Source organism: Eriocheir sinensis, chromosome 23 (genome assembly GCF_024679095.1).
Source record: "Eriocheir sinensis breed Jianghai 21 chromosome 23, ASM2467909v1, whole genome shotgun sequence".
Lineage (NCBI taxonomy): Eukaryota > Metazoa > Arthropoda > Malacostraca > Decapoda > Varunidae > Eriocheir > Eriocheir sinensis.
Window position 1 is genome coordinate 3,996,889 of NC_066531.1, and position 26,527 is coordinate 4,023,415.

Sequence of the window (26,527 nt, forward strand, 5' to 3'; positions counted from 1 at the left end):
GGTAAGTTTTCTTTTTTTTTTTTCATAAATGCAGCCGCCTATTAATGTCGTATGATGACATTATGGTGACGATTCTCGTAGTGATCGCTTGCCCCAATAAAAGTAGCCCTGCGGCGTCAGCAGCATGACAGAAGCTGAGGTATATATATATATATATATATATATATATATATATATATATATATATATATATATATATATATTTTTACTTACTATAATACTAATACTAGTGGGGAGGAGGTGACTGAATGGATAGCGTGACGGCGCCGCGTTCAGGACGACGCGAGGTCAATCCCCGCCCGGTGCCACCAAGCTGGGATTTTTCAGCCGCCGCCGAGTGGCTTAACACTACCCACATGCTGTCCAGAAGACCACCTATCAACCCGGACTCTAGATTCTAGGATTAAAGATGAGCTCCGGGAGGGCAGCATGAGCCAATGCAAGATGGCGCCACTATAAACACTCGCCTGCACCAGAACGGACTGGGCCGACCATCAGGCCCCACCGGGAAGAAGCCTTGGACCGACAATCAGGATCCACCGGGAAGAAGCCTACCGGCGCAATAGGCCACGACGTAAAAAAACATGAATATCATTTATAAACTGGGCACATCAGTATAGACAATTTGTCGTCACTCCTCTTCTGTACATCAAAGTATACAAGAATTACACAAGTCAAATATCAAATCTGTTTATGAGGTAGTGACGGTATTATGAGGTAGTGACACATAATTAGGTAATGTTCGGTAACGTCTACCTTTACATTTCTCGTTGGTGCATCTCCAATAAATAGATCCATCCATCAATGTACTGTCCACTCTGTATATATATCCATCGAGCATCAAACACTTCTTGCCTTTGTTGGTCTGTGAAATCGTAAACTCCGTAGCGGAAAATTATGACAACACAGAATGGAAGCACCGGACTGACTGGGCACCGCGGGCCCCAACAACTGTGGGGGGCTTCTTGGTGCAGTGGTTAGCACACTCGGCTCACGACCGAGAGAGCCCGGGTTCGATTCCCGGGCGAAGTGGAAAAATTTGGGCGGCTTTTCCGATACCCTACGCCCCTGTCCACCCAGCAGTGAATGGGTACCAGGTACGAGTATTAATCGGGGGTTGTGTCCCGTCTCCTGGAGTCTGTTCCCTTCTCCTATAATTCCTTCCCCTTCTGTGTCTCTCCGGCAATAGACCACAGATGTTGCGCCGACTAAACGAAACTTTCCAAAACTCCAACAACTGTTAACACGAGACCACCAAGACAGACACTCGCGGTGGTCTCGGTAAACACCGTGTGAAGCATTATGACACACCGAGTGATACTAATGACATAGCGAGTGAACGGGATTAACCTTGCCGCGCATTTGATAGTGGTTGGAAAGTTTCGTTTAGTCGGCGCAACATCTGTGGTCATATGCCGGAGAGAGACAGGAGGGGGAAGGAATCATAGGAGAAGGGAACAGACCCCAGGAGACGGGACACAACCCCCGATTAATACCTGGTACCCATTCACTGCTGGGTGACAGGGGCGAAGGGTATCGGAAAAGCCGCCCAAATTTTTCCACTCCGCTCGTGAATCGAACCCGAGCTCTCTCGATTGTGAGCCGAGTGTGCTAACCACTGCACCACGAAGCCCCCTTGATAGTGGTTTATAGGTGAGGTTCGAACGGGGTCGCTTTTTCGAATCCGCGCTTTTGATATACTCCCCTTCTGCCACAAGACGTTAACACTTTACGCATCCTATTTACAAGTGTTTCAGTTACTCCAGGAACGATATAAACACATTATACGAGGTTAGTTAACACCGGCTTGCCCGAGGAGGATCTCGATATTCTTCTCACCACTGCCACGAACTCAAGAACAGCCATCGCCAGCAGTCTCTTTCTTACTCAGCTTTTGTCTTGCAACTTTACCTTACCTCTACCAGCCTCATCATCACATTGTTGTAATAGTTATTTTATTCATCAGTCGTCTCAAGTTCCGAACCCAAGTCTTCATTTGCACTACTTTACTTTGTGATACTATTCATTTTTGCTTCCTTTTTTGTCTTCTTCTATTCTTCATAATCTACCAAGTTTATTCCCTTCCCCATCTTCTTTAGTGCGGCCCTCTGCTAAAGTGTGATGCTTCCTTAATAAAGTGAAAATTTGGGCGGCTTTTCCGATACCCTTCGCCCCTGTCCACCCAGCATTGAATGTTTATAATACTATTTATTATAATGCTAATACTAGTGGGGAGGCGGTGGCTGAATGGATAGCGTGACGGCGCCGCGTTCAGGACGACGCGAGTTCAATCCCCGCCCGGTGCCACCAAGCTGGGATTTTTCGGGGGTTGTGTCCCGTCTCCTGGGGTCTGTTTCCTTCTCCTATAATTCCTTCCCCTTCTGTCTCTCTCCGGCATATGACCACAGATGTTGCGCCGACTAAACGAAACTTTCCAACTTTTTTCCTTAATAAAGTGCAAATGTTTACTTTTCTTACTCATGCATATGATCGAGAAGCAGCAAACCTAATCAGTGTTTTCGTAATACTGTGTCGTGCTTCCTAAATTACTCGATTCAAGTAAATGTTCAAATACATTTCATTTTCTTTTTTTTTACGAAATTCCAATTCGTTTTTGGGTCGCCTCCATTTACATTTACATTGATGCATCATGATACCATTGCATCGAAAATCCAATATTGGTAAAATGATACGCAAGAAAAGTAGTGGCGCTTTCTTTACGCTATATTGTTTGGTAGTATGGAAGTGTAAAACAGGTAACGTATAGACACTCACTTTAAAAACAAAATGAAGGAATAGGATGAACTGCAAACGAGAGAAATATAAGAGGAGGAGGAGGAGGAGGAGGAGGAGGAGGAGGAGGACGAAAACAAAAAGGACGAGGACAAAGATGAAGACAGTGACGAGGAGGAGTAGGAGTAGGAGGAGGAGGAGGAGGAGGAGGAGAAGAACGAGGAGGACAATGAGGAGGAGGAGGAGGAGGAGGAGGTGAAGTAGAACGAGGAGGACAATGAGGAGGAGGAGGGGTAGGAGGAGGAGGAGGAGGAGGAGGAGGAGGGAGAGAATGACGAAGGAACATGGAGGTGTGGATTGGCACAGAGCAGAAACCCTGTTGGCTCATTACGAGGCTGGCTGCTTTAGTTATTTAATCGCTTCGTCTGCATAAAATATTAAAGCACTTTTGCACGAACGCGCGGTTACGTTCAGTTCACCCCTTGTACAGTCAAAGTACGCTCAAAGGAATTCTTAACAAGTAATAAGTACACTCGGTTAAATATAGTAACTAGTTTCCTAGATGCCCAAAACAAGGGATCAGGCACCATAATAGCCTGTTTAGGTTTGATAATGATGGAGTCATTGGCATTTTCACAGTTTGGCAGCCATATTGGTCTGCCATCTTGGATTTTGTAATTTTGTAATCACTTCACTATTATTTAAACATACTAAATAGATTCCTAGATCCCCAAACATGGAGTAGACGCTGAAATTACTTGTCTAAGATGAATAATGAAGGAGTAATGGGCATTTTCATAGTTTGGTAGCTATATTGTCCCTCCCTTTTATATTATGTAAGTATGTAACCATTTCACTATGATTTTGATATGCTAACTGGATTCCCAGATCACCAAAACATGGGGTTAGGCACCAAAATTACCTGCCTAGGATGAATAATGAGAGTAACGGACGTTTTAAGGATTTGGTGGATAACTTTGACGACATCTTGAAAATCAAACCTTTCTCAGAGTCAGACTGTGGTAGACTTGAATATGTTATTAAGCACACCTGATTTTTAAATATTTTTTTACAACAAAGGAGACAGCTCAAGGGCACCAAAAAAGGAAACAATAATAAAAAAAGCCCGCTACTCGCTGCTCCTAAAAAAAAGGAATCAAAAGAGGTGGCCGAAAGAGAGGTCAATTTCGGGAGGAGAGGTGTCCTGATACCCTCCTCTTGAAAGAGTTCAAGTCGTAGGCAGGAGGATATACAGATGAAGAAAAATTGTTCCAGAGTTTACCAGCGTGAGGGATGAAAGAGTGAAGATGCTGGTTAACTCTTCCATAAGGGGTTTGGACAGTATAGGGACGAGAATGAGTAGAAAGTCGTGTGCAGCGGGGACGAGGGAGGGGGGGAGGCATGTAGTTAGTAAGTTCAGAAGAGCAGTCAGCGTGAAAATATCGATAGAAGATAGAAAGAGAGGCAACATCGCGACGGAATTTAAGAAGTAGAAAACTATCAGAAGGAGGAGGAGAATATGTTATTAAACACACCTGATACTACATTAAACAGTTATGAAACTATATGTAGAAATTTTTGGGTGGTCAAACCATATTTTCAGCCGACTATAACGTTACAGAAACGTCATGACAACGGCCTTCTATTCATGACGATGTGGACATCTCGTGCGAGGCCTGACCTGCACCTACCCTTTAGGAAAAGTTGGAAAGTTTTGTTTAGTCGGCGCAACATCTGTGGTCATATACCGGAGAGAGACAGGAGGGGGAAGGAATTATAGGAGAAGGGAACAGACCCCAGGAGAGGGGATACAACCCACGATTAATACCTGGTACCCATTCGCTGCTGGGTGGACAGGGGCGTAGGGTATCGGAAAAGCCGCCCAAATTTTTCCACTCCACACGGGAATCGAACCCGGGCTCTCTCGATTGTGAGCCGAGTGTGCTAACCACTGCACCACGAAGCCCCCTACCCATTAAGCTACGGTTACACTAGTCAACGAAACGCTTGGAGTCCAACCTTAAACAATTCTATCTTTGGACGAGTGGTTAGACGAGTCCAACCTTGCCGTGGGAGATGTTTAGGTTTCTGCCTTTCCAACGGCGTCAAGACGAAAAGAAAAAGAAGAAGAGGAACAACAACAACAACACATGTGCCACGCTGTGAGCTGCTTTCTGGGGTCGAACCTTCTCCAGGAGATCGTGAATAACTTCAGTTGTTCACTCCATCACGGCGAGAACAGTTGAAGTTATGGCGCGTAGGGAGAGGAAATGTTTACACTGCAACGGTAGTCAAACGAATGTCTGCTTATTGTTACTATATACATTCTATAAAATTTTATTCCTATTTTAAGATATTTTTATACTAACAAATACTTCATCTCTTATGACTGAATAAGCTGTATACTTTCTTTTCAAATATGTCATAAATATGAATACTGTATAACATAGATCTTCAGTTTCCTTCCCTTGGATGAGATCCAAGGGAAGGAGAACAACGCTACTGGGCGAGGTATCTTTCCTCCAACCCTACGCTTGGATTCCAAACGAAATCCTCCAACCTTGGACGAAATTCAAGCGAATCGTTGGAATCCAATCATTTCGTTGACTAGTGTAACCGTAGCTTTAGGAATCCACAAAGGTTCCGCCTCCCATCACACCCTGCCTTACCGCCGGCTCCCTATCTATCAAACATCCGGAAGTGGAGCCAATACTGTTCACTCTTACTGTTCTACACTGTGTTCTCTGTTGTTATTAACTTCTTTATAAATCATCGTTCATTTTTTTTTTCCGAGTTCAATGGTTTCCTTGGACTCGAGCCAGCGCCTCTGGATGTTGTCTGCTAAGTCTATATACACCAAGTCAAGTCATACGCAGGTTTGTGGGAGGAGACACGGCCGAGGCGTGGTTTATGCGTGACATTGTTTGGAGCCAAACTAGAGAATGTAGAAACAGGGATTTAGAGAAAACGAGGAAAGGCGGACTAATTTAAATGAATCTCTTCATCATGCCCTCCCTCACACCCCACGCCGCCGTTTGTAGACACTGGAATTACAGTCACGCAATAGCACAATATAAATATAAGAATATTTTCGTCAGTGGCTTGCCTGAACGCGCTGTGAAAGAAGGCGAGAATGCACATCCAGAGTGCACATACGGCCCCAACTTTAATCACCCCTGAACTGGCGGGTATTTTTTTTTTTAGCTTCAAGTGACGTCATCCCGCTGCTCCGCCCCAAAACCGCCTCCTGCTTTTATCTGTCGCAATTTTGAAGCAGAGTGACTTGACTTGGTATATATAGACTTAGGTTGTCTGCGTCTAGGAAAATTTCTATCTCCTCGTCGTGACGGCCGAGGCCCGACAGGAAGCATACGCTATAGCTGTGTGTGGCGACGGTGCTCATCTCCGTCCCGTTAGGCTTTGAGTCAGTGGTGGGAGAGAACCAATTAGCCCAGCACAGGGCCAGTGTAGCATCAGGGTTCCCACAGTGTACCTTGCCCACGTTTCCCAAAGTCATTTATCGACCGTCCCGACATGAAGGATGAACAACTGGGAAAGCTGCATTCCGACTGCTCCAGCCTGAATTCGAATCCACCTCCGTAAATTCATATCTAGGAACGCTAGCCACTGCACAACGGAGGCATGTAAATGAAATTAGAATGACACACACACACACACACATATACAGTGTCAACCCCCCCAACACACACACAGCCTCTCTATATCCCATAAACACGTGGACGATATGGCGCCAGTACTGCAGCTCCACAGCCAAGTCAGACGGAGCTCAGCGGGGAAGGTAGCAAGGTCAAGTGGCGGGGGGAGAAAAGACTGTGATCAAAAGGCGTGTTGAGGAGCTGGAGGGTACTGCGCCCCCCTTAGTGGCGGGGCCCTCGCCATGCCTGAGTGGCCACAACAACGGCGAGGAGGGCGCAGGGCCTCGCTTAACATCAATTGCTCCCTTTTGACCTGAATACTGAGTGGCGGCAAGACAAGGGACGCCTGGTCTGCCCACCGCCACCTCTCACCAGTGTTCCTGAGGCATGTGTGTGTGTGTGTGTGTGTGTGTGTGTGTGAGAGAGAGAGAGAGAGAGAGAGAGAGAGAGAGAGAGAGAGAGAGAGAGAGAGAGAGAGAGAGAGAGAGAGAGAGAGAGAGAGAGAGAGAGAGAGAGAGAGAAAGAGAGAGAGAGAGAGAGAGAGGCAGCTACTGCTAGCAGTAGTAGTTATTATAGTAGAAACAGTAGTAGTAGTAGCAGATACACACAAATATACGTCTACACCTACACAGATACACACACAAACGTGCACACATACACATACACACATATATACATACTTTACTAATAGTAGTGGTACTACCAGTAGTACTAAAAATACTCTCAGTACTATTACTATTAATCACACTACTACTACTATTATTACTACATGCTACTACTACTACTACTACTACTACGTCTCCTTCTACTGCTACTGCTATTACTACTACTTACTTATTAATACTTATTAATACTTAGTAATAGTACATGGTGATTCATTTAAACGAACTCATTTCGTTCTCCTTTCATTTCCACAAGGATATATCGTAAAGCGCCGTGTTAGTGTTATGTTACGCGGGACATCTGGGAGTTCCACACGTTAGGAAGAGAGGGCTGTGCTGGCAGGGTTTGTTAGCTGCCAGCGCCATATTGCCTCAGTCTCAGTGGAGATGCAGTACACACTACAGCAACGGTTATTTCTTGTGAAAACTTATTGGATTACGAGATTGGTTAGGAGCTTTGCTTTCTTCGTAGTCCTCTGATACATGAAGTAGAAGTACCCGGCCTCCTGTGACTGACGCTTTAATGGAATAACTTGTGCAATCGCTTCCACATAATCAACAACCGTCAGCAGCGCAGATGAACGATTCTTGCCAGTACTGCTTCTTTGGGGAAGTTTACGAACACCAAAATCCCTCTGGTAGCTGTGATCGAGTTTGTATCCTAGCAAGTTTTCACCTAAGTCTATATACACCAAGTCGAGTCATACGCTGATTTGTGGGAGGAGACACGGCCGAGGCGTGGTTTATGCGTGACGTTGCTTGGAGCCAAACTAGAGAATGTAGAAACAGGGATTTAGAGAAAACGAGGAAAGGCGGACTAATTTAAATCAATCACTTCAACATGCCCTCCCTCACACCCCACACCGCCGTTTGTAGTCATTGAAATTACAGTCACGCAATAGCACAATAAAAAGACATTTTTTTCGTCAGTGGCTTGCCTGAACGCGCTGTGAAAGGAGGCGAGAATGCACATCCAGAGTGCACACACGGCCCCAACTTTAGTCACCCCTGAACTGGCGGGTTTTTTTTTTTTTGGCTCCAAGTGACGTCATCCCGCTGCTCCGCCCCAAAACCGCCTCCTGCGCGTACCGGTCGCAGTTTTGAAGCAGAGTGACTTGACTTGGTATATATAGACTTAGGTTTTCAAAAGCAAAAATGTTGCTGCGGTGTGTACTGCATTTTTACAGCAAATGAGGCAGTTTGGAGGTGATAGCTACTAAATCCTGCCCAGTACGGCCTCTCTTCATACAGTGTGAAACTCCCAGATGTCCCGCGTCACGTAACACTAACACAGCGCTTTACGACATATTCCCGTAAATAGAAGGAGAACGAAATGTATTAGTTATATATAAATCACCCGTATAGTAGTAGTAGTAGTAGTAGTAGTAGTAGTAGTAGTAGTACCAGTAGTAGTAATAACAGTAGTGGTAGTAGTAGTAGTAGTAGTAGTAGTAGTTGTAGTAGTAGCAGTAGTAGTAGTAACATTAGTGGTAGTAGTAGTAGTAGTAGTAGTAGTAGTAGTAGTAGCAGTAGTAGTGGTAACATTAGTGGTAGTAGTAGTAGTACTAGTAGTAGTTGTAATAGTAGTAGTAGTAGTAGTTGTAATAGTAGTAGTAGTAGTAGTAGTGTGATTAATACAAATAGTACTATGAGTACTACTACTAGTACTACAACTAGTAGTAATACTACTACTACTATTTTAGTATTATTAATGTAGTAATGACAGTAATAGTACGACTACGATTATTAGCGTATGTGTATATGTGTGTATATTTGTGTGTGTATCTCTCTCTCTCTCTCTCTCTCTCTCTCTCTCTCTCTCTCTTTCTTTACAGCAGAGGAGACAGTTCAAGGGCGTAAAAAAAAAACAATAATGAAAAAAAAAAATCCCGCTACTTACTTCCTGAATAGAGTCCAGAGGCGTGGCTAAAAAGAGAATAATCAATTTCGGGAGGAGAGGTGTCCTGATACCCTCCTCTTGAAAGAGTTCAAGTCGTAGGCAGGAGGAAATACAGATGAGGGAAGATCGTTCCAGAGTTTACCAGCGTGAGGGATGAAAGAGTGAAGATGCTGGTTAACTCTTGCATAAGGGGTTTGGACAGTATAGGGATGAGCTTGATCAGAAAGTCGTGTGAGGCGAGGCCGCGGGAGGGGGGGGAGGCATGCAGTTAGCAGGTTCAGAAGAGCAGTCAGTGTGAAAATATCGATAGAAGATAGAAAGAGAGGCAACACCGCGACGGAATTTAAGAGGTAGAAGACTATCAGTAGGAGGAGACGAGCTGATGAGAAGAAGAGCCTTAGACTTCACTCTGTCCAAAAGACCTGTGTGAGTGGAGCCCCCCCACACGTGAGATGCATACTCCATATATGTGTATGTGTGTATGTGCGTATGTTTATGTGTGTATCTGTGTATGTGTGTACTTATATATATGTGTACACACAGATACAGGCCAGACGACCTACATACGGCAGCTCCTGAAGATCGGCTGTTCACACAATTCCCTTCTCACCCATAAATGCAATTAACATTTCAGTTTCAGTTATGTTTCAACTGAAAAGCATAAATCAGGTGAGGTCTAACCAGTCGTAACTACAATCGGAAGCGACAGTCCTGAGAGTTTGTAATTCCCAGAAAAAAGTGACCGAAAACCTTAATTGGCGTATATGTTTCAAGTGTGACTGATATGAGTCGTAAGTTTGTTTCAAAGGTTTTGGATAAATAAATAAAAATAATGCATATAGGAAAAAAAATATTGATTAAAAAAATCAATCGGGCTTCCATCCTTTGCACCAATGATTTTTTTTATATGTATGTTGATATGTCCCTTTGTCATCCAGAAATAAAGAGCAATATTTTTCATTTTCACTTCTTTTTGCATATGAATTTTTCACTCCTTGAAACGGGAAAACATTTTTCTTGATATTACGAAAAAAAAAAAAAAGAAAATCATTTTTTATCATGCAATTATATTTGTAAATTTTGCGTTAAGTACTGAAATCAGTATATTACATGTGGAGTAAACAAGAAAATTATAAAAAAAACTAAAGTTCTGAGAAAACGCCCAGAAATTTTTTTTTTGTTCTCTATTTGATAACTAACTTTCAAAGGACTCATCTGTAACATTAATAAAATAAATTTGCAAATATATTTTTTTCCATATTTTTGATGCATTCCATGGACTGATAACCTGTGCCCATACTTATAAAGCTTACCCTTCATCTTAGGCTCGTCTTAAGCGATTAAAATGGCCGCACGTAATCCTAAATCCCGAGGTGTTTCCTATGAGATCACAGCGTGCCCGAGACTCGTCCCTCAAGCCCCGTTCACACTGTGCCGACTCTGGGCCACGACTACCCACGACTCTAGGGTACACGAGGTCTTGGGTGTTGATGTGAAAGGGTCGGGCATGTCTTGAAAGAGGTCTTGAGACTGTTGCCGAATGCTGCGCCGACGTCGTGACGGGAGTCTGGAATCGTGAGAGTTAGCACGACATGCTGGCAACTAGTTGGCCGAATGTCCCAGACAGTCGGCAAGACACCAAGACCCCAATAAAACCTCCCCCCCTTCTTGGAGCGTGGGAACCAACTTGTCAAATGGAAAAGTCGCTGGGTTGTCGTGGCCCAGAGTCGGCACAGTGTGAACGGGGCTTTAGCTAAAGTTGGGTGAGGGGTGGAATAAGACCTGGGCCTTTGCTTCAGACCCGCTCTGCAGATGACAACGGTAGTGGCGCCGCTGCCGGAGGTCTGTTTTGCATAGGAGAGACGTGATTAACGAAGTGTGTGGCGCATGAAAGGACTGGAAGTGGAAGGCATTGTGTTTGTGACTGACCTCTTGCCTCGTAATGACTTACAGGAAGTACTGGAAAGGGCTGTGGTACCATTAACCCATCGGCTGTCATTGGCACGGATTTGGCTTTCACTGTTAGCCTGGCAAAATATACTTCCAGGTCTTTCTCTGCCTCTGTGTTGGATAATAACTGTGTTAATAATTATGGTATTGGTGTGCTGGATATCCCCTCCGAAGGTGCATGACTTTACGTTTTTCTTCAATGAATTGTAGCAGCCACTTTTTGCTCCATTCCTGTAGCTTGGTGATGTCTTATTGTAGGAAATCCACAGTCAAGGGGTTAATGTAGCTTTGTTCCGCTACTTGTGGTGTCTGGTGGGGAAGGTTATTTTGAAAGTCTTTTTTATGTCATACGTAACATCAGTGATCAATAAGAGTAAGGTTTCCATATGTCTCCTATGGAAGGTTAATGCTTTCTAAGAGTATTGTTTTAGTGAGTATTACTGCACGGTAGAATCAGGGTTGGTCGATATCTCGTTTTTCTTCAAACTTCCCGGAAAACATTAAGAAAGAATGTGTAAACAGGGGCGTCCGCAGAATCAATATGCTCTAGGTCCTTCACATCAAATTTCATATATCCCTTGAGGAAGCACAGGGCACATACAATTTTCTAAGCAATGCAGCCCCATCTGTCCTAAGGTTTTTAAACTATTAATTGTAATAACTAGCAAACGAGTGTTAATTAACTGAGGTTGAAATCCATATGTTCGTTAGTTCCGAACCGAGATCGCTGGCCATCACACACCCAACGTTTTGCTACACGATGGATATCTAAGACAGGAACGTGACTCCGTGAAGCCCAGGAAACTTGGCTTTTACGGCACTTCAACCTGATCTTGGAGTGTAGGACCTCATTTGGGTTATGGTGGCATCTGCGAAGAACTTCTGGTGAGGTCAAGTCGCGGTATACAGACTTGATGTACCCAAACTTCTCCAATGGTATCTTGGCAAGGTAAAGTTTCTTGGTCTTATGAGATGGCCGAGTTGTCCTTGCTGCTTTAGCTGTGTTATAGAAACGACACAAACTTTCACCTTTAGGACAGAAACTATGTCAACGAGGCTCTCACAGCACTAAGCTCCAACCAACGAACATCATCGTCCACCCGCACAATGAGTAACTGAAACAACTGCCAGATGTATAATGTATCTGGTCGCGGCACGAGAAAAAGATAATTAATGATTTTCTAATTTCTAATGAAAGACCTTTAAATTTTCCCGTTCAATATGCGAAATTTGTCAAAACCTTCATAGGATGTATAATGTATCTCGTCGCGGCACGAGAAAAAAATAATTAATGATTTTCTAATTTCTAATGAAAGACCTTTAAATTTTCCCGTTCAATATGCGAAATTTGTCAAAACCTTCATAGGATTTTTTTCACAGGCCAGATCTATTTGTAATTTTCTCTCTCATTTTTAGTCGAAAAATCACTACCATACAGACGGTAACCTAAGGAACACTTCTGAGCTCCGGTTGCTTACGCTTCTTGAAATAAAACACAATACACCGGGTATTCGATATATGCGAGTTCGAAATATGGTAATTCGCTCATATGCGACTAACCTAAATGTGCCAAGTATTCGTTTTATGCGAGAAAAATTCGGTCTTATGCGAGTATCGGCGCTGGTGTGACTGGTTGGTGAGGTATGGTGACACACTAGAGGGCGCCGGGTGCAAATGTTTTCCCGCACTTTCCTCGCCTATAATTAACCTTTTCCTCCCTCTGATCCTAAAGTTAATCATCAGGTAGCTAATTATCGTAGACTTTGAGTGTGTCTCCCCGGAGGCAATCAGCTGCTCTGGGCTGTCAGACTCGGAGAAGCTCTACCCTGAATGGGGTACATATAACTTCGAGTATAATATCCATGTCCTGATTTCCCTTCAGTAAGATTCAAAATACATATGAGTATACAGTACGTGATATAGTAGAAAAAACATGCACATATTAACTTAACATTCGAGATTCCAGAATTTTAAACGTCTATTCGTGTTTGATGCTCGTATTCCGCGTCGGTATTCGGACAGTCGCATTTTCGCTGCATTATTACTGTGAAACGGTGCCGGAATAAATAGTTAGAGGGTTCGGAAACGGGTCGTGGAACATAACCCACTATAATTAATGGGATGATAGCTTCGATATATGCGAATTCACATTATGCGAGCTTTTTGCAGAACGTAACCCTCGCATATAACGAATACCTGGTGTACTATATGCGCGGTTTCTGGCGGTAACACAATGGTTTCTGAGTCGAATATCAGACCTCGCACGGCCACCGGAATCCCTCTCGCAGCTGGAGTGATGAAGAATGGTGTCACTTCATGAGTCCTTGTTGTGGGGGTCACTTTGTCCCACACTTGGACGGTTATATATGTCGAATTTCCCTGCATCATCCATTTGTTGGCTCACTCATACGGGAAAAGGTTGGAAAGTTTCGTTTAGTCGGCGCAACAGCTGTGGTCATATGCCGGAGAGAGACAGAAGGGGAAGGAATTATAGGAGAAGGGAACAGACCTCAGGAGACGGGACACAACCCCCGATTAATACCTGGTACCCATTCACTGCTGGGTGGACAGGGGCGTAGGGTATCGGAAAAGCCGCCCAGATTTTTTCACTCCACCCGGGAATCGAACCCGGCTCTCTCGGTTGTGAGCCGAGTGTGCTAACCACTGCACCACGAAGACCCCTCACTCATACGGGCCATAGTTCCTCCTGAAGTACCTCATCGTTGTTGTTGTTATCTGTGTCTGTGTGTGTATATCTATGTGTATGTATATGTGTATGTGTGTATGTGTTTATATTGTGTGCACTGGTATGTGTATATGTGCATGTGTGTGTATATGCGTATGTATACATGTATATGTGTTGAGTTTGTGTGTATTTTGATGTGTTGTGTGTAATTGTAGGGGTGGAGGATGGAATGGTGGAGGCGTGCAGTTAGCAAGTTCAGAAGTGAAGTCAAAACATCAATTAATCAATCAATGGGAGCATACGTCGGGGGGCACGTCGCGCCGCCCACCCCGCAACGGCCCTCGATAGGAGATAAGGGAAAAATATAATTTTCTCTCTCTCTCTCTCTCTCTCTCTCTCTCTCTCTCTCTCTCTCTCTCTCTCTCTCTCTCTCTCTCTCTCTCTCTCTCTCTCTCTCTCTCTCTCTCTCTGTATGTGTGTGTGTGTGTGTGTGTGTGTGTGTCTTTCTCTCCAATAATATGAATTTTCATTACCAAACCCTTCAATGAATGGAATCTTTAGCGATATGTGTGACAATGGACGCGAGCACGCGAGTGTGTGTGTGTGTGTGTGTGTGTGTGTGTGTGTGTGTGTGTGCTTCATAATAATAATAATAATAATAATAATAATAATAATAATAATAATAATAATAATAATAATAATAATAATAATAATAATAATGATAATAATAATACAAATAATAATTATAAAGTTAAATGTTATATCATCATTGGTAACCGTTAGATAAAACGTAAAGTTACACATAATTAATGCATTTAAAAAAATAAAAAAAAATAAAAAATGAGGGGATTGTGTCAACGGATGGCGTGGTTAATGGTGATATGGGAGGGGACGAGAGAAGCGTCAAGTGTGGTGGCGTCAAGACTTGGCAGCCTCTTCCAGTTGTCGAAGAGGGTCACAGGGCCGTATTTTAAGACACCATCGCTTCTCACATCAACTATTTCTAAAGGTCAAAGAGGGGATCAATTTGTTTTTCATGAGTGTTTTTTAAGGTTCATGGCACAGAAGAAGGGTCAAATTACCACCAGGGTCATAAAACTACCCCTGGAAATGCCCTAAACTCCCACGAAAGACTAGTAAATTACATGTTCTTGGGAGCAGAAATGTTTTAAAATATGGCCCTAAATCCCAGGCTGTCTCGAAGTCAATCCATGGGTCAAGTGATGGTCAATGGCAGGGTGTAGATGGAGAGGCTTCGGGAGGCCGCTCAGATTACACGTTTAGTAGTTATGGGCTGCTAAGTCTTGGGGTTGCGACATCGGAGGGTGACTCGGCTGGGATGTGGTGGTTTAGGGTAAGATAGAGAGAGGTAAATCAAGGAGCTTCTCTACCTCTAGGCCGTGCAGATATTGGAAAGGGTTGGGAGAACAAGGTTGGTATTGTTAGACGCTCCCTTCTCTTGCATCCATCATTTCTAAAGGCAAAATAAGAAGTCAAACGCGTCTCCATGGGCGTTTCTTTACGTTCATGGTACAGAGGAAGGGTCAGACTACCACCAGGGTCATAAAACCACCCCTGGAAATGCCCGCAAATCCCACGAAAGCCTTGTTAAATGTATGTGCTTGGGGGCCGGAAGGTTTAAGTATATGACCCTAAGAAACGTATTACATTACATAAGTAGTGAAATTCCCGTAGATTATATAGGTGGTAAATGTACAGCCATGGTTGATAGTCCATGAGCCGGTGGTTGGGGAAGCCACAGCCAATACTGTGCAGAGCATTCGAGGAAGTTGATTATCCTCACCCCTCTCAACGTGGCCGCTCCGTGGTGAACGAGTTGGCGAGTTGTTTGTAGTTATATATAATATGTTAGGTGTTGGAACCATATATCCTGTATTGTGAAGATGAAGTTAAAATACAGTTTTGTTACAGGCTCTGGCGGAGGTATGAAAAAGGTCAACGCTCACGTGTTGGATAATACTGTGAGAGCACACGATTAACTGAACATGCATGACCTTATCGTAAATCCTGTATACAGCCATCATCATTACCAACACAAAAGGTGTCAAGCAGAGTTTGAACCAACTGAGCAAGATCTAGCGAAACCATTAGTTCCCATTAAAACCTCCAAATCACCTAACAGTCGTTTTGAGTGTCCTTTGGTGAATTTTATCGTAACAAAGCAGTTGCCGAGGAAATGACGTTTGGCAGGATTTGCTCACACATCACTCTCGTGCCTGACAAAAGTTGGAAAGTTTGGTTTAGTCGGCGCAACATCTGTGGTCATATGCCGGAGAGAGACAGAAGGGGAAGGAATTATAGGAGAAGGGAACAGATCCCAGGAGACGGGACACAACCCCCGATTAATACCTGGTACCCATTCACTGCTGAGTGGACAGGGGCGTAGGGTATCGGAAAAGCCGCCCAAATTTTTCCACTCCGCCCGGGAATCGAACCCGGGCTCTCTCGTTTGTGAGCCGAGTGTGCTAACCACTGCACCACGAAGCCCCCTACTTTCATTAGTAAATAATAACAATTTCATTCAGTGTGTGTGTGTATAGGCAACATTTGTATTATGATGAATACATAGCACCAAGTAATTGATTTTGTGGCAAACAATGTGTCCACTAGTAAATAATAACGTCATTTAAAACAGTGTCACAACAGATGTTTGAGCACCAGTGTGGAGGCGCCCTAAGATACCTGTGACCATAATAACCGGAGTGTTTCAATGTTGCTCCTCATCCATTGTTTTGATTCATCGTTTAGTCACCTTTCTTTCGACAGTTGCTGAAGAAGTGTTATTTTATTATATGATATCTATGGCAAATGTTGGTATTTAATTCCCATGATTATCCCCCATACATTTCCCCGGAAAGACGAGAACGTGGACGCGGACCACAGACTCAGGCCAATAAACCTGAGGTGCCGTTGCAAAAGGTATTGATAATCGGTCGTTATCAGGTCAATCAGTCAATTAGTCAGATAAGCCGAGAGTTTGGCTTGTGTAGGACCACTGTGACAAAGCGGAGTCGACGGTATGAGGAGGAAGGTCATATCAAAACCAGACCACGATCAGGCCGTCCACGCATTACAACGATGGAACACGATGCTTGGCTCAGTGGCGCGGCAGCCCAAGCACCGTTCAAGACCTCGCTGACATCAACACGGTATGGCATTAGCATGTGTTGCATGTGAATATTCGGGACACATTTATTGTATCTGAATGTAATATAACATGTTCAATAGGATCCCGAGTACATCTGAAACCGATATATTACTTTTAGTCATTAATGGTTTTTGAAAGAACAACGCCAGTTTTCACAGAACATTACAGTACTAGCTATATGGTGATGGTTGTAATTAGTGGTGTCTATAGTTTCCACGGTAGTATCAGATGTATCTTTTCTACGATATTTGTTTTAGGGTAGGCGGTGGCTGAGTGGTAGCGTGCTGGGCCCACATTCACCACGTGATGGACGACGCGGGTTCGAATCCCCACGCTACCACCTCGGATTTTTAAGTCACCGCCGAGTGGCTTAAAACTACCCACATGCTGTCCTGAAGACCACCCATCAACCCGGACTCTTGAGGAAACCGTCCAAGTGAATCAAGAAGGAGTTCCGGGGGGCAGCATGAGCCAGGAGAAGATGGCGCCACTATAAGCACTTGCCTGCGCCATGACGGGCTGGGGCCGAATACCATCCAGCCCCCTCAATGAATGTGACTCTAATAGTTAAATAACGTAATAGGTAATGCATGTTTACGTGTCGGTCATTTGTGACATCTGACAGCAGTGAGGGTCTACAATTGTTATAGCATTTTGAAAACCTGTCACTAAAACATGTATTTCAAGATACAAATAATACCAGATTCATTTTAATCCAAAATCAAAATGCTGCTTTGCTTTAAACCAATTAACGATTATTAGACAATTATTTAATTATGTTGATATCGCAGGGAGCACGAACCACCTGCACACGACTGCTGAACGCTGGTTTTCCTTCCCGTGTCCCAGCTAAAGGGGCTATCACACTGGGCAAATTTTCCGGGATCTTCAGTCAAACCACGATCTCCGCTGACGTGGTTCTCATATTTCCGTGGTTTTCTGACGTGTCCACGATCTTCCAAAGCTACGGTAGAATTCAACGAAGGACGACGGTATTACTCACCATCATCAGCAGCAGCAATAACAAGAAACAAATGAGAACCACGCCAGCGGAAATCGTGGTTTGACTGAAGATCCACGGAAAATTTGCCCAGTGTAATAGGCCCTTAAAAAACCTTTCTGTCTCCCGAACACAAGGCAGAAAGGTTGCGGTTTGCACAGACTTATGCTGCAGAGAACGTGGACTTTTGGCGTTCAGTTATTTTCAATGACAAATCCAGCTTTTCGTCTGAATCTACTTCAGGGCGGCACTGTAGGCGACGCACTGTGGAACGATATAATGGCAACAATATATGCCCAGTTGATAGGTCAGGCAGGGTCAGTCAAGCCATGCATGGGTGGATGTGGTATGGTGGGGTTGGGGAACTAGTGACAATTGAGGTGAATATGAATTCGTATGAATATATTAATATTCTAGAGACTTCCTTTCTCCCTAGTGTGCGGACTTACGCAATTGTGGAGCCTCTTCACATTTAATTCGTCCAGGATAGGTCACCTATTCATAATAGTGCAATAGTCAGGAATTGGTTTTCACGCCATCCAGAAATTCACCTCCTTGACTGGCCCCCTAAGGGCTGTGATATCAGTCCAATAGAAAATATATGGGGCATCATGAAGCGTGATTGGGAGGTAGCAGAGAAGACCAACGCAGAGATAACCAGGCATTCCTATGATGTCTGGGAGAGTATCAGACGAACACCCGACATGTGTTCAAAGCTGGTAGGGATTGAGCATGTGACTATGTTGGTGGTAGCGAGTGTTCTAAGTGCTAATTGGTTCACGGATAGAGAAAGTCATATCCGCCAGGGTTACTTTATTGGGGCAAACATACATAGGTCGTTGACACGGACAAGTCACTAAGAAAAGGTGTTTGTGTGGGTATGCGTTTGTGTGAATGTTGTGAAGTGTGGGTGACATTTAAGTGTTCGTGTATGTGTGAAACAATGTGTAAAGATGGACAACAAAAGGACATAGACAGACAGTCAAAGGTAAACGAGTACAGGGAAAGTTAAACATTGAAGACGCTACATACACAGGGACAAATAGGGACGATGAACATTAAACATGAAAACACAGAATCTTAAGTCTTTCTTTGCAGCGCCCCATTTTCTTATTGTCACTGAGGAGAAGGAACACGGATTTGAGCGGTGACTGCTACAACTCTACGATCACGAGGCAAGTCGTTACCTGCCTGTATCCAGATTTATGCTATAACCCATAAGGCTGGGGTGATGCCCTCTTCCCTTATCCTGCACTTATTTATCAATACTCTGTTGAATTTTACATAGGAAACTATACTATGTAATGCTTTATGACCTTAATAAAGATTACAATACCGTATATGTGACATGTTACTCACTTCACCTTAATTATTGACATCCAAATGTTTGTAAATCTAGAATGGCAAAGTTTGTCGGTCAACATTACATATCCACTTTTCATGAAATCTGGATAACAGTAATATAAAATCAGAAAAATTTATGAGCATAGACGTAACACACACACACACACACACACACACACACACACACACACACACACACATATTTCCACCTCACCGTTTATACTGGAGCCGTCACATGCCGTAATATCGGTTATTATTAATCTTACTCATTACATATAATGGGTATTCCATACATACAACCATCTCTTGTAATTGTAACATCAAATACAACGAGCCAAAACATTTGGTGATGCATTACTTGCGATTCCCAGACCTACATACAAAACTACTAACAACTCGTTCACAGAGTTCTTGAGAGATGTGTGGAACGTCAACTTGTTCGAACGCTCTGCCTAGTATTGGCTGTGGCTTGCCCCACCACCTGCTCATGGACTATCAGCCATGGCGTACCCATTTATCGACCAGCCCTAGAGGGAGGATGAACATCTGGGTGAGCTGCACGCCGACTGCCCGGGCCGGGATTCGAACCCGAGCCCGCGGAGTAGAAGCCAGGCACGCTGACCACTAGACCACGGAAACGTATAGGTGGAGAAATTGAGTTTTTGAGGCGTTGAGAGACACCAAGTTCTTCTTGCCCCAATCGGTTAAGCGTTCTGCAGCCTCCAGCCTGGAATCGTGTAATTCCTCTTGGGTGGGTCTTCTATCAAAAGAAGTTGAGTAATGCACAGTAGATTCATCGGCGTAAGAATGGATAAGACCGTTCGTTTTGGAAAGAAGATCATCAATGAGCAACAAAAAGAGAGAGGAAGATAGGACAGAGTCCTGCAGGACACCATTGTTGGTAGGTTTAGCTGAAAAACAGTGACTGTCTAACACATCATTGGTAGATCGGCCAGAAAGGAAACTGGAGATAAAGGTACAGAGAGGATAAAATCTGTAGAAGGATAATTTGGAATGCAAAGACTTGTGCCAGCAGAATACTTACTGCCTCGAATATTGTTACGGTGTACGATGCCCATTATCTGAAGACTTACTAACTAACGGGGATTATACGCCTGGGGACTCGTCGCTTCACTAACTAGGCTATTCCCGACGGTCCTCCTGAAGCAAGTTATCACAAAGCCGTCTTATGAATCTCAAATCGTTACTGGCAGGATCGATCAACTTACCCCACCCATAAGATCCGCGGGCGTTCCTTTGCTCTCCTCCACTCGGCGTTGTCTTGTACAGAAACACCCTATGAGCAGGAACGACGTCCATGAGGCGTGTCACGTGCCCATCTAGCCGGAGTAAGGTGGTAACCGGCCTCGACTCAGTTTGATCGCATATTCGCTGGTTCGACACGAGGTCATTCCAGCGATACCCCATGATCCTGCGAAGGCATTTTGTTCCAAAGGCATCGACACGCCTCTCCAAGTCATTATTCATGCCCATGTTTCACAGCCATTCAGACAAACAGGGAGCACCAGTGACCTAGAGGTCTTTGCTTGCCTGCATAGCTATCGATAACGTCATGTATACTCGTGTTGAGCGAGTCCATAACACAGTGGGCTAGGCCAGTCCGTCGAGTGGCTTCCAGGTAAGACCCTATTGCTGTGTACTACGCTACCAAGACATGTGGAACTTTCGGTGGGCAGGATTCAAACCCAATACTGCGGATCCGTAGCCAGAAATACTAATCAATACACCATGAAAGCGATACGCTCTGAGTGATATTGTGAAATCCAACCAACAAGTGCCAAGTTCTGATTGTCATGCCGCAAATAAGTATTGAGACTCATGACTTATTTATAATGGACACGAAAAGTATCAGAGGTTATTTCTTTCTGAAGAAGTAAATAATAATTTATGAAACACTATGAAGCAGCAGAAATGTCTTGGAAAAGTCACATGCGTCCTAGGAGCCACAGTTTACCGACCCCTGGCCTAGGGAATTGATAACATTTGTTTCAAATCCATATTGATATATCATCTTGCAGTAGATTGTTTTCTTAATAGACGGAATCAAGATATGGTGTGATGGTGTTGATAAGACTTAACAATGGCGGCCTCTTGCACAAGGAAACGAAAGGATGGCAGAGCAGAGTGCTGCAGGGTTACAGGTGAGAAAGAGTAGGGCGAAGGGATCAGGACACCTCTCCTCCCGAAATTAACCTCTCTTTTAGGACACTCCTTTGATCTCTATTCAGCAGTAGTAACTAACGGCCTTTTTTTTTTATATTTTTCTTTACGCCCTTGAACTGTCTCCTTATCTTTAAAAAAAAAAAAAAAAAAGAAGGGTGTAGGGTACCGAACCAACTGCTCTAGATCATTGAGGAGAGTAAAAATTGTGGGCTTGTTCACCAGTCTGGTGTATCTACCTGTCTATCAATATATATATATATATATATATATATATATATATATATATATATATATATATATATATATATATATATATATATATATATATATATATATATATATATAAAGATTCCAAATACAAATATGTACAGTTTTACCATGTCAAATATGTTTAATATATCCCCAGATGTCTGGTGTGCATAACACCCAACACATACTCTAATTCAAGAAATTACGATAACATTATGGTCGCATTTCGTACGTTGCAGTGTGGACTCGCAAACCGCCATAATGATAATTCGGCCTCACTCATTTTGAAGAGAGGATCAAGAGTCGATGTTGTGTGAAGGTACTGCATGATGAGGCTCGGAAGCAATTTATGACCATTGGGTGACACTTTAGGTTCATTTGGGACATTGTCCTGACATAGTTAGTTTACATTACGTCTGGTTTGGTCAGCGCATATGATTTACGACACAGCTGCCCTGTGAGCTTTTGAGATTGAGAAGCAGGTGATGGTGGGGCAGTATTATGGTTATTATACCAGTAAATGCTTTTGTTCGCATATCTACGTTATTTTTAACTGATAATATTTTCGATTTTTTTTTTTTTTTTTTTTTTTGGTGTGAATACTTAGCAACCAGCAGCCCCGAAAAAACATAACCTTTCAGTACTATTTATAAATCAGAATGTAATAAGGGGATAAGTTACTAAGCGTCCTGATGCAATCTACTCTGGCATTTACTAGCGCTTGTTATATTCTTGTATCCTTAGCAGTGACATTACAATTTCAACGATTTTTAAGGTTACAGTTATTAAAAAATGTGTTAGTTTAAAAAAATACTAACTAATGAAAGTTGGAAATATTAGGTTGGTATTCTAAGACACTTTCGCTTCTCACATCAGCTATTTCTAAAGGTCAAAGAGGGGGTCAGTCGGGTTCTAATGAGTGTTTCTTCAGGTTCACGGTACAGAAGAAGGGTCACTCTACCACCAGGGTCATAAAACTACCCCTGGAAATGCCCAAAACTCCTATGAAAGCCTTGTCAAATATGTGTTTCTTCATGTTCATGGTACAGAGGAAGACTCACACTACCACCAGGATCATAAAACTACCCCTGGAAATGCCCAAAACTCCTACGAAAGCCTTGTCAAATATGTGTTTCTTCAGGTACACGGTACAGAGGAAGACTCACACTACCACCAGGATCATAAAACTACCCCTGGAAATGCCCAAAACTCCTACGAAAGCCTTGTCAAATATGTGTTTCTTCAGGTTCACGGTACAGAGGAAGGGTCACACTACCACCAGGGTCATAAAACTACCCCTGGAAATGCCCAAAACTCCTACGAAAGCCTTGTCAAATATGTGTTTCTTCAGGTTCACGGTACAGAGGAAGGGTCACACTACCACCAGGATCATAAAACTACCCCTGGAAATGCCCAAAACTCCTACGAAAGCCTTGTCAAATATATGTTCTTGGGCGGTGATATATCTTATAATGTGACCCTTAGTCTTTGCATGTGTATATATATAATAACACGTGACTACCAGATGCGCTAATTAATTTTCTACTCTGAAAAATGTGGAAAAAATTGTCTCCTATTGAAAGTCTTTTATGAACTAAGAACAATGATCTGTTCCTCTCGGGTGACGATATTTTACGTGTGCACTTTTGCCGTCATAAATGTTGGGAAATTTAGTTTTGTCTCGTCTTAATGTACTTTATTCAGTTCAGTTACGTATTCGGTTTATTTGAGTATGTTGATATATCTATTTTGCGATCTTCGAGCTTGTCAAGTCTTAGTTCAGTTTCCTCATTAGTTCAGTTTTAAGATTAATCTCTGAGCGAGTTTCTTCTAAACCAGAAAATATAGGGGAACATTATTTGCTCCGAAGGTGAGTGAAATTTTCTTTTTTGTGTGTGTCCGATGACCATGAAAGCCATTTGTGAATTTCTAGAGGGTTCTTTTGTATCTAGTGGAGAGGAGGGAAAGGAAAAAGACCTCTCCATGATCATGACAGCCGGCTTTAGTCCATGGAGCAGGAGGGTCTTCTGAAATAAAGGAAAAACATGGATCTAGAAAGGGGAAAATATTCTTGTGTTTCGGAATCCGGATGAGTAATCGAAAGGCCAAGAAAGAGCGTGATCGGGCGATGAATTGTGCATAAGGGTGCTGCCTCACTGCTCGCGGTTTGCTGGGAGGGTAGAGGGTAGCGGGACGCCTAGGGAGTCAGAGGCAAGAACGAACACATGTTATCTAATAGGAGTTGCCATACAGGACGCGGGTAGCGGGTAAGCTTGGAGGGAACCCGCTACCCGCGTCCTGCATGGCTACTCGTATAAGATAACATGTGTTTGTTCTTGCCTCTAAGGGAGGTTAGCCAGTGGAGTAAGGCGTCGGTCTTAGCGTTGAGGCAGGAGGGGTTATTAGGAGGCGAAGCAACACATGTGGAGATATTCAGACCAATATTCGTTACAAGATGAAAAATAAACTTCTGTTATTCTTTATATGTCAGCCTTCATGCCACCTGATGAAGACTAAAAGCAATGACTTTAACCCCTTGACTGTGGATTTCCTACCAGGAGACATCACCAAGCTACAGGAATGGAACAAAAAGTGGTTGCTACAATTCAGTGAAGAAAAATGTAAAGTCCTGCACGTTGGGATGGGATATCCAGCATACCAATACCACATGGGAAACACTCCACTATCCACCACAGAGGCAGAGAAAGACCTGGGACTATATGTTACCAGGCTACCAGTGAAGGGATATCCAGCACACCAATACCACATGGGAAACACTCCACTATCCACCACAGAGGCAAAGAAAGACCTGGGAGTGTATGTTACCAGGCTACCAGTGAAGGGATATCCAGCACACCAATACCACATGGGAAACACTCCACTATCCACCACAGAGGCAGAGTAAGGCCTGGGAGTATATGTTTCTAGTCTACCAGTGAAGGGATATCCAGCACACCAATACCACATGGGAAACACTCCACTATCCACCACAGAGGCAGAGTAAGACCTGGGAGTATATGTTACTAGGCTACCAGTGAAGGGATATCCAGCACACCAATACCACATGGGAAACACTCCACTATCCACCACAGAGGCAGAGAAAGACCTGGGAGTATATGTTTCTAGGCTACCAGTGAAGGGATATCCAGCACACCAATACCACATGGGAAACACCACTATCCACCACAGAGGCAGAGAAAGACCTGGGAGTGTATGTTACCAGGCTACCAGTGAAGGGATATCCAGCACACCAATACCACATGGGAAACACTCCACTATCCACCACAGAGGCAGAGAAAGACTTGGGACTATATGTTACCAGGCTACCAGTGAAGGGATATCCAGCACACCAATACCACATGGGAAACACTCCACTATCCACCACAGAGGCAGAGAAAGACCTGGGACTATATGTTACCAGGCTACCAGTGAAGGGATATCCAGCACACCAATACCACATGGGAAACACTCCACTATCCACCACAGAGGCAGAGTAAGACCTGGGAGTGTATGTTACCAGGCTACCAGTGAAGGGATATCCAGCACACCAATACCACATGGGAAACACTCCACTATCCACCACAGAGGCAGAGTAAGACCTGGGAGTATATGTTTCTAGGCTACCAGTGAAGGCCAAATCTGTGTCAATCGCAGCGGACGAGTTAATATTATAATATTTGCATTGGTGACCCAGATAACTTGCGTCATGGACTGTCATTTCCAGTTGGGTTCTAATTAATTTTCCAAGAAAACTAATTTGGAGTTGTAAGTCGCTATTGATTTTTTTGTTCTTCTGATTGATGAAAATATTAATATCGCTGAGTTACTGATTGATAAAAAAAAAAAAGATCAACATTTATCCCAATATTTAGATACAGTACTTACTATGTATACTTTCAGCCTCATTGCAAATCTGTTATGACTAAAATGGCCAAATTTATCAAGTTGACCGGCTTGTTTTGTAGCTAATATGGTACCTAATATGGAGCAGGGCGGGTGGCTCTGGCATCTCTGAAATTTACGATCGTTCCCGCATCTTAAAGAAGGGCAGGACAGAAGCCACCTCAGTTCCAAGAGAGAGAGAGAGAGAGAGAGTGTGTGTGTGTGTGTGTGTGTGTTTTTGTGTGTATTTTTTTTTTTTTTTTTTTTTTTGTGTGTGTGTGTGTGTGTTTTACAGTAAAGGAAACAGCTCAAGGGCAAATAAATGAAAGCAATATAAAAAAAAAAATTCTACAAATCACTGCTTCTATAGAAAAGAGTTAAGAGGAATGGCCGAAAGAGAGGTCACTTTTGGGAGTAGAGATGTGCTGATACAGCCCTATTGAAAGACTTTAAGTCGTAGGCAGGAGGAAATGCAGATGAAGGAAGAGTATTCCAAAGTTTACCAGCGTGAGGGGTGAAAGTGTGAAGATGCTGGTTAACTCTTGCATAAGGGGTTTGGACAGTGTAGTGATGAGCTTGAGTAGATAGCTGTATGCAGCGGGGCTGCGGGAGGGTGGGGGGGTGGGCATGCAGTTAGCAAATTCAGAAGAGCAGTCAGCGTGAAAATATCGATAGAAGATGGAAAGAGAGGCAACATGGTGGCGGAATTTAAGAGGTAGCTGACTTCAGTAAGAGGAGACGAGTTGCTGAGACAAAGAGAATTAGACTGTACTTTGTCCAAGAGAGCTGTGTGGGCTCTACCTCGAGGAAGCTAATTTATCGAGAGATGGTGACTAGGAGTTAATTAAGAAACCAAGATCACCAGTAGAATGCCTCTTGCGGAACCCATACTGGCGATCAGATAGAAGGTCAGAAGTGGATAGATGTTTATGAATCTTCCAGTTAAGGATCGATTCGAAAGCTTTAGAAAGACAGAAAAGTAAAGATATAGGATGGTAGTTCGAGGGATTGGAACGGTCACCCTTCTTAGGCACAGGCTGTATGAAGGCGTACTTCTAGCAGGAAGGAAAGGCACAGACGAAAGAGTTTGACCAGGCAGGGTGTCAGCGAGG

General features: G+C 43.5%; 1 protein-coding gene across 1 annotated transcript; it reads right to left on the reverse strand.

Annotated features, from left to right (window-relative positions):
* Positions 1–23,885: 23,885 nt before the first annotated feature.
* LOC127002429 (uncharacterized) lies at positions 23,886–25,126 on the reverse strand. Its single transcript, XM_050868344.1, has 2 exons — positions 24,737–25,126; positions 23,886–24,639 (listed from the first exon to the last, which is right to left on the reverse strand). Exons 1-2 carry the CDS (start codon positions 25,090–25,092, stop codon positions 24,021–24,023), a joined length of 975 nt encoding a protein of 324 aa, XP_050724301.1. The 5' UTR covers positions 25,093–25,126; the 3' UTR covers positions 23,886–24,020.
* Between the last annotated feature and the right edge of the window lie 1,401 nt (positions 25,127–26,527).